We start from the raw sequence: 19,162 nt of genomic DNA on the forward strand, positions 1-19,162 counted from the left end.
GTTTTGAGGTCAGATCTAGGCTTGAATCGTCTCTGAACCATATCTCCCTCATGTATAAAATGAGTATGTTGTTATCTACCTTGAAGTTTATATGAAGAATTAAATGAAAAAAAGAAACTGTCTTGACTGGAAAGATTCTCATTTGCTTTCAGACAGCCATTTCTTATAGTCCCTTCACTTTGTCTGCCAGCTCTCTTTAAACATTTCCACATCTGCTGTGTTAGAAGCGTGCCTATGTATGATAGAAGGATTGAACAATGGAATAACAAAATGTAGAATTGTCAGTGTCATAAATAGGTTGTCATTTTGCCTCTTCATCAGCATACTTTTTTACCTCTGGCTTTTTCTTTGGGCAAACAATATGATACCTCTTCTAGAGAAAGATAAGCCTGTGTTTATGGAAATTCAGCTTTACTCTTTAAGTAATTAGAGTTCCACTGATAACTTGAACCCAAAGCAAAACAAATAATCTCCAGGAAGACCTTAAAGGTAAAGGAAAGGACTTTCTTAAATTATATACAGTGCAAAATGGAAAACCAAAGAAAATATTCTATGTCTCTTTCTTATCCAACAGTAGAGACAGACAACTGATGAATGTTAAAAAGAAAAATAAAATGGGGTGTGGGTGCTTCAGTAACCTAAGAAATGTTGAATATTTGCTCTTTTGCCAACAAATTGTGAGTAAAACCAATACTTAAGTAATTTCAACCTAATTCTCACAGGTGTAAGATCCCATTTTTACTAATGAGAATACTAAGGCCATTGAGAATTTAAGACAAGCCTTATACCTGATCACATGGCACATCCATATGAAGACACCTAGGACTTTATATTGTGAGTTAAAAAAAAAATTATAATACACACATACCCAAACATATGTTCTTTTTTTCTTTTTCTTTTTTAAGATTTTATTTATTTTGAGAGAGAGGCAAAGGGAGGGAGAAAGAAAGGGAGAGAAACACCATTGTGTGGTTGCCTCTCATGTGCCCCCAACTGGGGACCTGCCCACAACCCAGGCATGTGCCCTGACTGGGAATCAAACTGGCGACCCTTTGGTTTGCAGGCCAGCACCCAGTCCACTGAGCCACACCAGCCAGGGCCAAATACATGTTCTTAAACAAATAGATGTGATTTAGTTTCCACTGGACTGCGTACGTTCCTCTGTCAAAACACCGGTCATACTCTTATTTTAATTAATTATGTCTCTCTCTCGCCTGGTTACCTGCAAACAGGGATTAGGCTACAGCATTATTTCTGAACTACCAGGACCTAGTAGGGAAGTGGGCCTCGACTTGTGCATTAAAGTTTATAAAATCTGTGCTCTCCATACCTACTCCTCATCTATAAGTTAAAAAAAAAATATATAGGGTTATCAGGGATATTAGACATTATCTAGCTCAATCCTCCCGTTTGTATAAAAGGAGGAATTTCAGGCGCAGACTGGAGGAGTGTACCGTGATGTACCCAAAGCCCCCAATTGATTATAGTTGTTCTGGCTCTCTTACCTCCTGGTTCTTAGTTCAGGGCTCTTCTTGGACTTGCATGCATATGTACTGCGTTCATTCATTCAATAATCCTCTAAATTGTGTGGGTTTTTTTGTTGTTGTTTGTTTGTTTGTTTGTTTGTTTTGAATGCTCATTGCTGAGGAAATGTTGCCTGCCTTTCAGTTTTCCTGGAAGGTATACAGCTATGCTTTCCTGAAACCAGAAGAAAACAGCTTTCCAAGAGTTTAAGACTTAACCAATAAAATGGGCATTGTAGCTGAGGTTTTTACCTATTGGATTATTGAGTCATTTTGTTATCCCATTGTTCATAGGAGAGGATAAGTGATCATTTTTGTAAGGCTGGATAAACTGTTCAAGATCCTAAAAACAATTTCTCATTGCTGGAGTTTGATTTGAGTCATTGTTCAGGTGTATGTTTTGTTATTCTTAAACAAAAACAAACTAAATCTATACTATAGTAATAAGTTAGGCCATGAGCTGCACTTCCTTTTAGGCTCAGACTAATAAAAATAATGTTTTAAGTGATGGTCTCCCATGTGCTTGAGTGAAATGTGGCAGAACAATTTTTTTTTTCTTAGTTTGCATTAGCTTTTTATTTGCAAAATCTTTTTTACTCTAACCTCATGAAAACTACATTGGGTTAAAGTTTTTTCATGTGAATGCTTTTCAAAAGGTAATTTTAGTATTTGAAGATACTGTAATTTTTAAAATGTATACCTAATATATGGACCTTATCAGTAATAAATGTTAAGTATCCGGTTGAATTACATTGAAACTGCAGGCACCTTTTGGTTTTTTAGGAAAGTAATTCTGTTTGTAGACTAATAGTTTTTAAACATATTCTCCCTCCAGAAAAAAAAAGAAATTTATTCATTTGAATAAAATCTTCATTTGACAATGGAGGCAGTGGATGACGGCTGGAGGACAAAGCCAATTCACTTGACTCTTAACTTTTAAATTTTCTTTTTTAGTTCACTTCAGAGAAAGTCAGTCTGAAGTAGTGGGACATATACATGAAAGGATGCAATTTAATGAATAATGGAAACTTGTATTAAACTTAATGTTGCCAAGTCTTTTTTTTTTTTTTTTTTAAATTTCAGCATTCATGTAAGTGCAGTTTCATTCTGAAATAACTCATTACTCTTAATGAAAAGGATGCCTGTGTGTTATTAGAATTATTTGGAACTTTGATTCATGTTATGGATACATGGCAAGAAGCAAATGATATGGTATTGATTTTATGAAGTAATTTTATGTATTATCTTGTTCTGTGTTTTTATTTTCAGGACCGGAGTAGGCCCTATGACACTTTTAACTTGCACTCGTTGGAGAACTCCTTAATGGATATGATAAGGACTGATCATGAGCCTCTGAAAGGTAAACACTACCCTCCCAGTGGCCCACCAATGAGTTTCGCTGATATAATGTGGAGGAATCATTTTGCAGGTTAGGAATATTCATGTGTCCATTCCTTGCTTGGTGTTTTAAACAAAAATCAGCTTTTTAATAATTGTGATTTTTTTTTTTGTTTTGTTGTTTTTTGTTTGTTTTTGTTTGCTTCTGTAAAGCATTGTGGAATGTATTTAAAGTTGATTTTTTTAAAACCTGGGTTCAGCTACCTATGATTTTCAAGGTTGATTGCTTTACTCATAACGTCTGGCAGAAGCATGTGTTGGGCAGCTGAGGTCGCAGTTCGAGCATGACACCAGAAGCCAAATTTTCTGGGCTTTGTGCATTTGGAATCCATAGCTGAAGCTGGATAATTCATTTAAGTCCAAGTATACTGCAAGGAAATATGAGATTTAGTAAACCAGTCTCCAAAGACTAGTTCAGAAAACTTCATAGAAAAGGGTTTCATTTTATTAAAATATAGTCAATTTCCTAATATAGGAAGTAACACCACACAAACTTAAGAGCAGCCAGCAACATTTTTGTATTCTCCTAAGATTAAAACACAAGGAAAATGTCTTAAAGTGTATAAATGTTTTCGGTTAAACCTAAGTCAGAAAGGCCCAACGTCAGCAATATTAGAACTCCTATTTTTATAGCCCATGTAAATTCAGGATAGAAGCTGATGTTATGCTCGTAATTACAGATTTTTTTTTTTTTAATGAGTTATAGGATGTTTTAGGGGCCCTAATGGTATTTTTAAATACTGTAATGGAAATTTTCTGTTGAAATATGCACTGCTTGGGTTTAGAACCTAACTATGTGAAAACTGCAGAGTTAACCAAAGGGATGTCCATCTTGTATGAACCCTTCTGTCCTCTGTCCGGAGCTGTGAGGAATTCCATCTCCTCAGGTTCTTCCCAGGCTCTTTTAGGGCGTGACTGACTGAACTCCTGAGAGTCCTTTCCTCAAGCCACACCAGAAGTTCGTTTCATCCTTTTCTTGTCACACTCATAATTTTCTGCCGCAGTCTTCAATTTCCAGTGAAAAGAAAGCAGTTAACATACTATAAAGAAAATAAAGGATTTTGAGAAATTCTAGCTATTTTTTAAAGCCTTCAGAAATAGAAAAAAAAATCTCTCATTTATTCATTGTTGTGCTTCGTCACTGTTACCATGCCTGTCTTCAGTTGAAAGATTAGGTACATGGTAATTTAAAGCATATTTCACTTAGAAGTGAGAATGATGTTAAAAAAGAAGCCAATGATATTCACAGATTGTTTTGTGTTTTTAATATCTTCTAAGGCTGCATTTGTCTTTCTTTCCTACCTCAAACAGCTGTAAGCCTCATTTAATCTAAAATATTTAGCCCTTGTTCTTTATGCATACCTGTCTTGTCTTAGTCTGTATTCTTTTTTTCTTGCAATAAAAGATTATAAAAGGATCTTAGATTGTCGTCTGTAAAATAATTTTCTACAATTTTGTGGATATTGGTTCAGCAGGCTCTGTTGTGCCCTGCCTTTTGAGAGGTAGCGCTGGCAAAGTGTAAGGAGGGTGCCTCACTATGGGGAATGTAAACACCTTATGCCAATTGTGCTTTTTTAAAAATTGCATGTCTTAACTACCTCTGCATAAATTCCTTCACTATACTTGCAAGTGTGAGATTTCATTTATAAAAGCTTTCTGCACTGTACTTATAGATATATGTCCTAATAAATTGGAAGGCATTTAATATGTACTTTTCTACATCCTCAGTATAGTTGTAACTTCTCAGTTCATCATACCACCCACATTGATTTCCTATGAAAGGACCACTTCCCGTGTTCAATTACATCATCATGTAATTGTCCGCTGGTTAGAGTATTTGGGCTTCCTGCTTCCTGTTTCCATCTAGGAGACTTTTAGATCTGATTTATGGCATCATGTGTTTGATCCTTATTACTACTAATAACATAATTATGATGCTAGTGTTTTAGAGGGAAGATTTTAAGTAACTTTTAACTTTAGGAAAGGAGTAAATTATAATAACAAAAAGGTAATTAAAATAAAAGAAACATTGTGATGGTGTATTCTTTATTTTTCTATTTCCCACATAATAAACATTACCCATGTTTTTATCTGGTCTTTATAATTTATTGATAGGCCTTAACTTTGGACTCTTAGGTTGTTTCTAGCTTTTTTCTCCATTGTAGGTAATACTGCCATGGACAAGTTCTTGCACATAGCTTTTTCTTAAGGAAAATTCATAGAGAGGGTTTCTGGGTCAAAAGATATAAACATCTAGTTGATTAAAAATAAAAAGATGTTAACATCTAGGTGAATTGAGCCTTAAGAGAAACTTGATAGGCAGAAGACCTACCGTGTGGTTTCTGTGTGAGTCTGTCTAGAAACACTTCCTCTACTCCATTCTGTTTGTCCTCCTATCTTAGGGTCCTTTTCTCCCACTTGAACATGGGAACACTATTTTGAGGGTCTCAAAACTCAAGTTATAGAGTCATTGGTTTTTTATATGCTTGTTTGTTCTGGAGCTTTCTTTGGGAGTTCAATTTGACTTAGAAAACAATACATTCTTTCTCATTGTAAGCAATTCAAGTAGTACATAAAAAGACAAAAAGGAAAGTGAAAAAAAAATCACCTGAGACTTACTACGTAGAGATAACGAATATTTTTATTTTTATTAACATTCTTCCAGACCCTTTATATTCTCTGTGGAGGAGATGAAATTTTCAACTCAGCCATTCTGACTTTGCAGTCACTCAAACCTGTGTTTGGATTTTGGCTCTGCCTCTAGTTAGTTAGCTATCGATCTAAATAAATTAGCCTTTTTAATGTCTAGTGTCCTCATCATCAAAATAAAGCACCTACTCCATAGAGTCAGATAAAAGTTCCTGACACAAGGCACTGTTCAAATGTTATCTGCACTTGTTTTGCTAGCTGTGGCAGTGGTATGCCTACTGCCTGCCCTGGGTAATAAATTAAATCTTAATATCCCTACAACATTTTCTTCTGGCTGGACTGCAGCTAAATGTTAAAAGCTTTCAAATGCAAGTTGTCAAAATTTTGTATTCGCCATAGATAAGTAGTGATTATCTTTATCAAAAACCACCTAAAGGAGAAAGGAAAATAGTCTTTCTAAGCTATGTTGGCTTTCCAAAATTGCATATCTGAATGATGTAAAGAAGGTATAATAAAAAGGGTGTTACATTCATGAAAAATAAAGTACCCCTAATGATGTACTTAAAGTGAACATTGTGAAAATATGTTCAAAGTAATATTTTGTCTTAGAAATGCCTTCAATAAGAAATCCCTTTGTTAAGCCGTTTCTTGATTCAGAGGGAAGAAAGGTTTAGTGGGAGAAATGACAGAATAGGAAGTTGAGGAAGTAGTAAGATTTCTGTTTTAGTATAGAGTTTCAACAGTTTTCCAATTACATATTTGTAATACTAAGTCAACATTGAAGATGTTTGTAGAAAAATTTTAATAGGCCCTCTACCTCCTCCCCCGTGATAAAAATGTAAAGTAACATAGAAAACAGTCTAATTGGGCTTTCTTCATAGCACGCTGAGGAATGTCTTCTGCAGTGTTGATCAGATCACAGAACCCTTATTTAAATAAAAATTAGACTAATTTTTGACTTCTTAAAGTTCTCAAATTATAGTTCTTGGTTTTAACAGAATAACATTTTGATAATTACCTCTTGTCTTTTACAAAATCTTATGTATGGATTTCCCTATTCATTTGAGATAATGCCTCTAAGAAAAGAGGAGAGTTTTGAGATGGGTGATGAACTAATGAAAACTGTTCCTTACTTCTTTTCTAAGTACAAAAATCCTTGGGTTGGTAAGAGGTATGAGTTAGGCCTAGGTGGGAGGAATTGTTCTCTGCCCTCTTTTCTAGTGGACTGAAGGGATATTAAGCTCTCATCATAATTGTGAGGACTAAGGGGATTTCTGGCACTGGAGATAAGTGATAGGGAAAATGTTCATCCCTATCCCCTCCTTACAGTAGTCTGTCATCTGCTGACCTGCTACTCATGCACAATGAGAGTTCATCTAGCCACTGGGGAACCCCTCTGAAAACCCAGGGTCATTAGGTTTGATTAGCTGTACCCTCTCTTAGGATTAATATTCAAAGAAGCTAAAGCAATGAGAGAGATGAATAGGGAAATATCAACCACAGTGCATTGGGTACTGTAGGTGACATTCAGAAGCAAGGACTCATCCTCTGGCTGGTGTAACACAACAGAGCACACATCTTGGGGGTGGTGGTGGGGGAAGTCACCTTTTATCTTATCCCACATAGTCTCCCTTTTACAACAGAAGAGTAGCCCTGGCTGACCGCTTGGGGGTAGTGCCTGATGAAACATTTTTTTTATATATTTGAATTTTCTCATCTTTTCATCATTCATGAAACTGAAATTTGAAAAATGAAAAGAGCAGGTGTCAATTGAGAACTGATCTTGAAGGATTTGCTTTTCAAATTTGGGGGAAATAGCTATCTTCTGATAATAGTGCTTTAAAACATTTAGATTGACAGAAATTTGGAAGGAATAGATGCCACTCCTTTGGTATTACAGAGGCATTTTTATTTATTCATTATAGTTTAAATTTAATGGTATATAGCCTTTCACAAAATTGGCCCTTTTGGTGGAATGTTGGGGTTCTCTTGTTTTAGAAAAACTGCACTTTAGTTACATTTAGTTTGTTCAGAAAAATATACTGCCTCTTCACTTACTGAATTGTTACTCCAGTTCTATGTTTGTATTGTCTTCCTTCAGCTCTCATCAGTTTGTCTTGTATAAAAGTAGATTCCATAGACTTTTAGGGCACATGTTCTGAGTTAGAAGTGACTGTTCTTGTTCTATTGTCATACAAGAGGGAGGGCAGTAGATAGAAGATGAGTAATATTTTTTATAGGTACCGCCCGTTAAGTTGCCCAATGACCCTTTCAGTATAGCAGTGTAATGACCTGAGAGGTTTTAAAATTTTTTTCCCCACATGAGAGTTTTAAAAGAAAGAGACTATAGGTACTTTAATCATGTGTACTACCTTCAGAAATTCTGACTTAATTGTTCCAGAGTATAGCCTGAAATGAGAAAACATCATAGGCACAAGGGAATTGATAACATGCTAAAAATTATCCACTACTGGTATGCAAAGAAACTAGGATTTGACCTCAGGTCTAAGCTCACAGCTTTTCATTCTTGGTTCTTTGGAACATACTTAGAATATTGTATTACCAAACTTCTATCATTTTTCCTTGAAAGGGATTTAAGACATCATTTTATTGTATTCTTACATATCATATTATTACATCTTGTGGATACTTTTTTTTTGAAGAAATGTATCTTCAATTTTATAAAGTGGTGTAAAACAGAATCTAGTAGAATATTTGTTTTGTCTTACAGCCTTTTCTAGAACATGGCACTTACATTCTATTCTGGGAAGGTCTCTTGCAAGACTTGACTTTTTAGAGCAAATGGGGATGATTAAAGGAAGATACAGTATTTGTTCCCTATTACATAACATTGCAGAAGTGAAGAGATGACTTTCATAATTAAGTATGAAATAGTAAAAATTCTAATTTTTATTTTGGACATATAAAACTTTGGGTTTAGTTGGACTCTGAAACTGAATAACAGTAGAGTTAGTTTTTTTATAACTGGCTTCTTAAATATGAATGTGAATTGAGCTTATGAGACTGTGATTTTTACAGTCTGAATAACCATAGGGGACCCTGTTCTCCAGACTCTCCATCCTCTCTCACCCCCACTTATCAGACCCTGTGCAGTGGGGAAAGTGGGACACAGTCTCAGATTTCCACAGCATCATTTAACTCACTAAAACCAGGCATACCTTCCAGTTTTGGAAACCTTATATTTTGCACCATACTTAAAAGATAGCTAGCTGACAAGAACAATTTAAAAATAGCAGACCATGGACAGGTGACAAAATGTCATGCTGGCAGCAACAGACTGCATTAACAAAAATCACCAGATGTCACACACTTGATTCTATTTTCACAGCTGATTAAACAGTAGTATTTGCTGGACAAAAGAAAGGAAAAAAATGGCCTCATCTGAATTTGGAATCAGTTTTTCTTTTGCTGTTATATATATTTTCTGTTCTCCAAAATCTCATAATAACTGTAAGACTTAAAGCATACAATATATTAAATAAAAAATAAAATTATTAAAAAACTTCCAGTTTTAGAAAAGAAACCTTTGTATATGTACACTCCCTAAACTGGAAAATTATAAATCAAAATGTTAACAGGGCTTGGCTTTCATTGGTGATCTTGTTTTCTTCATTTTTCTGAGTTGTCTAATTTTTGTCCAATAAAATGTATTGTACTTTATAATCTAAACATTAATTTTTGAAGAGGTAAAGAAAGTAGCTTAAAGAAGCCATAAGTGCTTTTACTAAAAAGAATTTGCATTTAGTTGGGGAAAATTAGATTATACGTAAATAATTAGTTCTGGTGGCTCTGCCATTGACCCAGAGTTTCTTATAATATCTTTTATTGATGATATGGATCCAGAGATCTATTGTAAAAGAGGCCAACAGAATTATGTTTCTGCTTTTTAGCAAACCAAGTGATGACTGACCTTTGCAATTCTATGTAACACCGTATTTGTTACTTCTTATCACCAGCTTTCTCTGCATCACTCTCCCTCCCCCTCCCCCACCAGTATTGTTGACATTTATCTAAACAATGGCAGTGACCTAAAATTAACATTTTTCTGAGAATTTTGTGGTAACTCCTGACATAATTGGACATGAAAACCTTCCAAAGCCAAGTCTGTAGATACTAGCTTTACATAAAAGCATTGTTTCAATAATGATTTTGTTGCAGGAGTTCGTAAAGGAAATTTAAGAAAGAAGTACACTCTTCCCATATATACTCTCTGTTTTGTTTTTCTATTAATACATCCACCTCCTTTTTCTAAATAATGAATGAAAAAGCAAACCAAATGTCTTCATCTTCTACTTTGAACCCTGAAGGCTATTAGTTCAAACATCTGATTTATTCTCGTTATCTTATAGACCAGAGGTTGACAAACTTTGTAAAGGGCCAGAAAATAAATATTTTAGTCCTGTGGGCCACATGGTGTCTGTTGCACATTAGTATTTGTTTTTTACTTTTTATTTTTACAACCCTTTAAAAAGGTAAACATAATTCTTAGCTCAGAGGAGGTGTACAAACACAGCCAGCCAGTGTGGGCAGAAGTTTGCAACCCCTGTCACTACGATAAGGTCATCTACTAACTAGTTAGTGTTAGGGGCAGCAATAAGAACTCTCAATTTTTAGGCCAGTCTTTGTTTCCCAGTCCATTATATAAATTTTATCATCTTCCAGTTGCCATTCTGATAATTGTTGCATTTTTGAGTCACTCTGGTACCTTTATCTTTTTATTCCCTCTAAGCTTTAAGTTTATATATTTGTTGAATTCATTATCTTGCTGCTTGAATTTGAAGGGTACTATAAATGGTGGATTAAATAAAATGCTTAATCCAGGGAGTTGGCATGTTGAAATCAGAATGTGGGAGATGCATTAAAATTTCGGACAATTATAATGGAAGCTTCTTTTTTGTTTTGTTTTGTTCTGTTTATTTGTTGTCATTGAGACTTTGGCTTTATTTTAAGATTTATCATTTGTATATTTTATGACTTGATTTAAAAACTGTTGTAATTGCTGTGGCTTTTGTAGCATTGTTTATTATAGATTAATTTGTTTAAGCTTTTTGTAATCTTCATATTTTACAATGTGTTTGAAACAATTATATTAAGCATTAATTTTCTTTGTGCTTAAATGAAATTATTTTATTTTTTAGGACGCATGGGAATAAATTTTCACCATCCAGGAACAGATAATATTATGGCACTTAACAGTAAGTCTTCATGTGAAATATTCTATAAAACTAGCATACAAGTTTACAGCATGTTATTTTCACTTTATAAATTGTTTATTATATTTCAACCTTTCAGTGAGTGCAATGTGGACCATTATTTTATAACAGTGGTTCTCCAAGTGTGGTCCCTGGACCAGCAGCATCAGGATCATTTGGGACAAGTCCTATAGGTGGTTCTGATGGAGGCTAAACTTTGAGAACGGCTGCTGTACCCCAGGGGCTGACAGACCCTGTAAGCCAAATCGGCCCCACTGCCTGTTTTTGTAAAGAGCTTTATTGAAACACAGCCATGCCCATTCATTTATGGATTATCTGTGGCTACTTTTGGGTTACAATGGCAGAGCCCAAAAAGCCTAAACTATATACCATGTGGTCCTTTACAGAGAACTTCTCCAACCCCTGCTGCATATCATTGGGGTAGAGTAAGGAAAGAGAAGAGAAAGAAATGGGAGGAGGTGAAGAGGCAGAGGGGGGTGGGAATGAATAAGTCAACTTATTTATACATAACTCAGGATTTTCTCATTTTGGTAGACAGCCAACAGGTGCTTCAACCTGGACATTAGGTGTCTCCTGTTAGTGAGTAGGGTTTACATCAGGGGTGTCTCATTAGTGGAGGTGTCAAGAGCTTTGCAGGTTAGAAATATTTTTGTTAGTAATAATTGTTGGATTGAGTTTTGGAGTATTAAAACCTTATTAACAAGAAAGTCATTGTATTAATTAATACTGGAAGAATTATCTGGCTGGCATCAATTCTCCTTCTAAGTATCTATGAACCAAATACTTCGCAGAAGACATCATATTCTCAGCTCTCCTGACTTGGTGGGAAAGACAGGCAGCATGGTGAGCATTCTCACTTCTCAGAACCACTTCCTAAGTTTGAATGGCCGATTTCCCATTCTTTGGTGTTCCTAGTGCATACCTTTCAATTATACTTTCCTCTGGGAATCACCACTGCTGATGAAATTGTCAGTTGTCAGAAGGACCTATATAAGCCATAGATTTAAGTTTTCTCCTCTACCAAACGAGTGATAATTAGGTTGTCCACTCTTATGCTCTCAGACACACAAGCTAACTTTTGATACAAGTGAGAGACGTACTGGGTAAATCTAGGGTTGTGCATGATATTACCCCTTTCCCTCTTGCTTGAGTAGGGATGTTAAAATGCCAGTGGTGTTCCTTAGGGCAGATTTTAGGTTATCTCTAAAATATGTATTTTGTATTTCTTTTGGTTCCGACACTTAGCGTGCCTCCAGCGAGCACTGCAGAGAACTCTGGCAGTGCTTGAAAATGCAGGCTTTAGTTCACTGCATGCACATTTAGTTCTAAGTAGCTAGTATCCCCTCTTTTGGAGGGTCTTGGAAACAATAAAAATTCTAGACTTTTTGCCTCTATTTTCTAATTTCTAATAAAAAGGTTACTTTACATTTAGATTATGCTATCCAATTTTTTTTTTTTTCATGAAATAGTTACCCTGGGGTGAAGGTTAACAGGCATGCTTAACTTGCTGAACTTAAGCGATTTTGTGAATGTTTGTGAAAACACCAGCTAGGTTACAGGAAAGAACAGCATGATAGTGTGTTTGCCTGAAGGAATGAGTGTGTATTTGAGAAAAGATCTAATTTAACATGATGTGAGTCATCTTTTGCGAAAGGAAAAGGATATGATTTATGATTTTCCATGTAAAAAAGTGAAACTAGAAGACATTTTTCTTTCTGAAAGGTTTTGGTTCTCTTTAATTCTCTGCTTTTTAACAAGAGATTTTGTTAATGTTCTTTCCGCTTTGTGTGTGTTGCTTAAAATGTCCCTTTTAGCTTCTAAAGTTTCTCATCCATAGGAGAAGGGGACTGGATTAGGGCATCTTAATGATTGCTTTTAGACTGAAGACATTGTGATTCTGTAACAGATTTTAAAGTACCTGAAAGGTCATTTTGCCAATATCTATATCAAATGTTGAAGAGTTTTGCATATTTTCAACTTTATGGTAAATACCAGAGCGTATCTATCTTCAAATGACTCTGAGTACTGTCCTGTAATCTCCTCAAAGTTAACCATGAAAAGTCATATTTTGTATTACTTACATCAGTTCTCTTTCAAAGTTGACTGCAACGTGAAATGACCAGAATAAATAAAATATGCTCCCTTAATACATATTTGTGAGACCAACAGGCTTTGACACCTTTCCTGTGATAAGCTTTTTTTTTCTTTTGTACAGTTGGGCCCAGCCCATCTGGTGACTTATATATGTAATACATTCACAAACACGCCTATGTACTTTTTGTCTTCCTTCTTATGCCTACCATTTGTCAGCCCACCAATTACTGTTCTGTGACTGCTTTGTCCTTCCTTTCCATCAGCTTTCCTATAGGAATAATTGAAATGAAGTCACAAGTCAGTGAAACATTACTAATTCAGAATGTATAATTATGAAAAGATACTGGGTGGAAGTTGAACTGTATTTTCAGACAGGAAGGGACTGGCTAAGAAAATTGAGTCAATGGTTATTTAAAACAGGAAATGCCAGTTGTAGTTTCTCTCTTTCTTTCTTTCTTTCTCTTTCTTTCTTTCTTTCTCTTTCTTTCTTTCTTTCTTTCTTTCTTTCTTTCTTTCTCTTTCTTTCTTTCTTTCTTTCTTTCTTTCTTTCTTTCTTTCTTTCTTTCTTTCTTTCTTTCTTTCTTTCTTTCTTTCTTTCTTTCTTCCTCTCTCTCTCTCTCTCTTCTCTCTCTCTCTCTCTCTCTCTCTCTCTCTCTCTCTCTCTCTCTCTCTCTCTCTCTCTCTCTCTTTCTTTCTTTCTTTCTGTAGTTCCTTCTTTCTTACACTTTTTTACTATGCAAAACCTATGTTTCCTAACTCTGTACATAACACTACCATTACCTGTGTTTTAAAAAAATCTCCTAGCTCTCTCTTCCTTGATCTCGCCAAAACCCAAATCTCTCCTGACTTGATGGGAAAGACAGGTAGCATGGTGAGCATTCTTACTTCTCAGAACTACTTTCTAGCTTTGAGTGGGCAAATTTCCCATTTGTGTGTGTGTGTTCCTAGCGTATACCTTTCCATTATACTTTTCTCTGAGAATCACCACTACTGATATCATCTAGAAGACAGAAAATAGAGCTTGGGAGAAGAGCGTAGGATACCAACTATAGAAAACAGTAGTCCTAGAGACATTTAGGGTGTGGAATGACTGGCAAGAATTGTGTAGAGTCAGAGAATCTACTGATATGTCCTATTTAAGGTTATGAATCTAGTAAGAATTAGCAGGCTAGCAGGCCATCTTTCGGGGGGGGGGGCAACTAAAAGATATCTAAATTTTGGCTTTTCTTGAAAATGTTGGGTCCTCAAGTATTGTAGAATATAGAACAGGAAATGGGGGAAGAAATTCTGACCCATAAGTAAGACCTGCCACTTGTTCGGTATTTCCTACTTAAAGTTAGTTCTGAAGCAATATGCCCCTTCCATTTAACCTGGTAATACAACTATTTTCTGTGTTTTTGGTTACACTCTAGGTATAGAATTGAGTTTAGCAGTTGTGGGCTTATACAGAATTGATGCCTGACTTGGTGATTTTACCTCTATTATGATGCTCCTCAGAAAAGGATATTGATTAGTCAAGTGATCCAAATTTATGGTCAAATTAATGTTCAAAACCAGAATGTCTGGTCTTGTAACTTACTCTCCAAGAGATAATCACTGCCAAGTGTACCTACTTAATTCCTTTTGACTGGTCAATGCCTCTTTTTCCAAGTAGAGAATGGGCTTGGGAAAACAGTTAAATATCAGAAAATTCCTTGATGACTTCACTACTAGAAACAGTATGGCTTAAGGGACAGTATCATTCAGCTTCCAGGAGGTTTCTTCCAACCAGGCTGGAAGGCATGTGAAACCTTCAGCCAGAGCAATGAATTAGCAAAGCCATGAATAGCATTGTCTAGGGCCAGGCAAGTCTGGTTCCACCTCTTGCAAACTGACTTTGGGGCCACATTTTTAACTCTGCTGCCTCTGATTTCTTCACCTGCAAAATGGAGATAATCACTGAAGTGGCTATAGACAGGCATGCTGCAATAAAGTGAGTCATAATCTTTTTGCTGGTGGAGGGTCTTGGCTTCTGTTTGTAAGAAAAACAACATCTGTGAAGCAGAATGAAGTGAAGTCCAACAAAACAAGAATGCCTTTATAAATCTTGTAAAACAGCCTTGTGATTGACTAATAAATAATGCTCAGGTGAGCTGCTGTTGTAATGGTATACATCAGCTTTATTGCTGCCTTTTAAGGCTTCCTTTTCTTTGTATGTTAGATTTCCAAAACATGAGCTTTTCTTACTTTGGTTACATTTAGAGAGATGTTTTCCTGATGGAATTTAAGACAGAACACCTCCAAGTCACTCATGGGCTACAGTGGCTGTAGTGATGTACATTACTATCTCTATTAGTGTGAATCATTTATTCTGCATGAAATACTTTTTGCCTCTGTCCTCTGACTTTGGAATATGTACCTTCTTTGGGACTTAGAGTTGCTATATCTGTCATGATAGTTGTCACTTTTAAAGGTGCTATACAGTGATGTTTGGAATGTAAAATGGTATAGCTATTTTCGACAACAGTTTAGCAGTTTCTTTAAAAGTTAAACATATACCCACCATATGATGCAGCAGTTCTACTCGCAGGACTACCCAGGAGCAAAAATGAAAAACATATGTTCACACAGACATGTATGTGTCTTTATTATTAGCATTATTCATGATAGCCAAAATTATAAATAATCTAAATGTTCCTCAACTGGAGAATAGATAAATAAATTGTGATGCATTCATGAATGGAATAATGTTCGGCAATAAAAAGGTGTGAACTGTTGATACATGCAACAATATGAATGGCTCAATATAATTATGCAGAGTTAAAAAGCTAAACAAAAATAGAGTACATACTAGATGATTCCATTAATATAAAGGTCTAGAAAATGTAAATTTAATCTGTGGTGACATAAAACACAACAGCTTCAAGAATATTTTGAAGTAATTTTGTCCCCTTTCAGAGGAGAAAAATAAAGCCTTAGCTCTTAAGAGTCATGTGATGAGGATGGCAGGTAGTTGAGCATGTCTCTGAGTCTCCTAAGTCTCTCCTTAGCTCAAAACCCTACAAGAAGACAGTTATGATACTCATTCTGACTATCTCATCATCTTTGTGAGATTAAGATGAAATTAGGCACATGTACACACTAGGTATTATTATTGCTACATTTGAAAAGTAGGGGGGCATAGTCTTATTTAGAGAAGAGATTTGCCATAGAGTGGTTTTTTTTTTAGACAGTAGCTTTATAATATAACAGAGGTTCAATTTTATTTAAATTAGAAGTGTGTATGCCATGTATTTTCTGCTATCTTTCAGCTTGCAACTAGTGTGTATTCCAAGATATGAGAAGTGAATAAGAAATTTGAAGTGGTACTTTCTCTCTGACAGGCAGAGATGATTGTCCTCACTCTTCCTTATCAGAGTTTTTAAAACATTGATAAATCAAAGAGTCCTAGAATAAAACCTGGACAGTCTGAAGACTTAAAATTTTAGTATCTTAAAATTCACTTGCTTGAGAAACACTGAAATCATTGATTGTTCAACAACTTAGCTGATACATCAAGAAACTTGGAGCTTTAGATTATACTGTCTTCTTTTATTAATGCCTTAAATATATTTTGGAAGCTTTTGCTTATAATTCTCTTTGAACTGAAGGCTGCCAGAGCATCTGTTGAATCAAAAGAAGAAATGTTAAAGGGTTTTGGTATGAACTTTTGTGTTAGGCAGAGACTCCTCTTCCCCTTCCTTTTCATTCTCTGCTGGGTGTGAACTGGGGAGAGACTCAGCTGAGAAATGGTAGAGGGAGCTGAACACATGATGCTTTTAGGCCAGAATAGGAATAGAGCCAGGTTTGCTAGAATTCCAAATAGAATTTTCCAAAATTTGAAGATACATTGTATTTCTGTTCACCAGAAGTAGATATAAATAAATAATTTTTAGCAGAGTACGAAGATAGTGGAAGAATTATTTTAAGATTCTCTGATTAAAGATATTGTCTTTGAGTATTTTAAATTTTTAGAAGACAAGATCTAGTGCTGCTATTTCTATCTGAACAGATTTAGAAGTGAAATTAATACAGTTGTGGTATGAATATATTATAAGTTATGGCTAACTAAAAGTGAAAAATAGTGATTAGATGCATATGTAATGTTCTACAACTTTCAAGTACTCGTTTCAAATTATTTTGGATAGATGTTGTATATGAAGGTAGTTGGGTACCTAAGGACATTGTCGTTTTGTTTTGTTTGCCCTTCTTATTTTACAAATAGGGAAGCTGAGATTCAAGAGACTATGAGAGTTGGTTAAAGTAACAAAGGAGCCAGGAGCAGAAACTTCTGCTTCCAGGTTGAGGGTTTATAACCATTGTTTTAAATACTTAATTGTTTAAGAGTGGTTGTATTCTTTTTATACTAGTTTAACACAAACACACAAATTCATTGTCTTTGGAAAAATTATTTTTCTAATGTTATTTGTCACCTTATTTATGCTCTGAGTGCTTAATAAATCTTTATGATAAGCCTGGTCTACATGGCCTGACATTGAACATTGTAAATAAGTGAAATCTGAAATATTCTTGACTCACTTTATTGGGTTTTGGAAGTTCATTGTGTGTGTGAACAAGTTCCAGGAATTGGGTGCAGGAAACTGAAAAGTTACCTACTTTTCCTTGTGAACTTCCCATTTATAGCACTCACTGTACTCGTAATTAACTATTTAATGTTGGTGTTTCTCTTTAATATATATGCTTCAAGAGGCCAGAGACTAGCTTTTATTCACAGCTGTTCACTGGTTTCGAGTGCAATGCCTGGCCCCTTGAATAGATACTCAATCTCGGAGACCAGAAGGGAGGGAAAGGTTTCTAAGAGAGACTGAAAAGCACAGTGTAACAGTCTCAGGGAATAGCCAGTCTTCCTTAGTTCCTTCCTAAAGCTTTGTTTGAATGCTTCCTTTTGGAAAGGTAACAGCATGTATGGCTCTAGCAATGAACAGTTCACAAAGTGCTTTCATAGACCTCTGTGTTTATAATAGTTTGCCATGACATGGCCAAAACCCACTTCCCTTGAGCACCAGTTTCACCTCATGACTGTTCTCATATGCAAACAAATATGGCTATGTAATAAAGTATAAGAAACTCCAATGCAGTGTTTAAGATACAGCTGGAGACTTCCAAGGATTTTCTAGATTTCAACAGGTTTTAAGAATGCTCCATGACTCATTTTCCTTTGCCACTGGGCCACTTTGATAGGAAAATGGAGAATGATGGTCATTCATTTCATCTTTATTGCAGTTTTGTTTAAAACAAGCAGTGTCTTCATTTCCTAATAAACATAAAGGAACTTGCTGGTGTCATACAGCCATCAAATAGCCATCAAATAGCCATCTGTGGTTTGACACACACTTTATTCTACTAACCAGTCCCTTAATCCAGTGTGATTTCAACTCTTGAGTTTTCCCAAAATGATTGCTCAGGTTTTATTTAGCTCCTTTATAAGGGTTAGCTAAATAATACTTTATTGACTGTGGAGAATTAGTGCGCTTCCAAACGGATCAGTTTTACTTTCAGAACATAGTCTTCCTTGTTAGTGGAAGGCATTTTAACCATACTTCCCTTGAGGCCTCTAGTGGATGCAGGCTGGGAGTCTGAGACTTTCAAAAGACTTGGTATACAGATGATCCCTAAGTAAAATTAAGTAGATGAAACTTTGCCTTCTTTTTTTTGTTGCTCTCCACACAAATATACCTTTGTTATCTGACTACAGTTGTTTTTTTTTCTTTCAGCCTAATATAGTGGAAATAATGCAGTTTGCGCAGGAGCGCAAACAGATCTGGGTTTAAATCCTTGATCCACTACTTATTTGCTGTGTGAACTGGGGCAGGTTACCTGATTTTTATTTAAAATGGGCATATTAAGCTCTTGGCTAGGTGGCTTAGTTGGTTGAACATTGTCCCATAACCAAAAGGTGGTGAGCTCAGTACCCGGTCAGGGCACGTACCTAGGTTGTGTGTTCATTCGCTGGTCAAGCACATCCGAAAGGCAACTGATTGATGTTTCTCTCTTTCTCCCTTCCTCTCTCTAAAATCAATAATAAAATGTCCTTGGGTGAGGATTAAAAAAATATATACATATTTACCTCTTCTTTACAAATGGTAAGGTTAAGTGTGCAATGCTGCTATCACCAAACCTAAGAAGAAATAAATACAGGCCTGCTCCTTCCTTCTACCTTTTCCCCCTCCCCATTTTTCTTTTGAGGTAGCTATAATGGAAACCAACATATTGGGTTGACCAAAA

At 35.6% G+C, this 19,162-nt stretch overlaps 1 protein-coding gene across 4 annotated transcripts in view; it reads left to right on the plus strand.

Annotated features, from left to right (window-relative positions):
• CPEB3 (cytoplasmic polyadenylation element binding protein 3) overlaps positions 1-19,162 on the plus strand; it is a 155,976-nt gene that overhangs the window by 35,466 nt on the left and 101,348 nt on the right. For 3 of the 4 annotated variants that reach the window (XM_090277972.1, XM_090277970.1, XM_090277973.1), the window contains 2 exons: positions 2,793-2,952; positions 10,730-10,786. In XM_090277972.1, coding sequence (XP_090134098.1) covers positions 2,793-2,952; positions 10,730-10,786 — 217 coding nt within the window. The remainder of the gene's footprint in view (positions 1-2,792; positions 2,953-10,729; positions 10,787-19,162) is intronic. The other variant, XM_090277971.1, reaches the window with a different exon arrangement.

The sequence above is a fragment of the Furipterus horrens genome, unplaced genomic scaffold (genome assembly GCF_987537825.1).
Source record: "Furipterus horrens unplaced genomic scaffold, mFurHor1.1.pri manual_scaffold_5, whole genome shotgun sequence".
Classification (NCBI taxonomy): Eukaryota; Metazoa; Chordata; class Mammalia; order Chiroptera; family Furipteridae; genus Furipterus; species Furipterus horrens.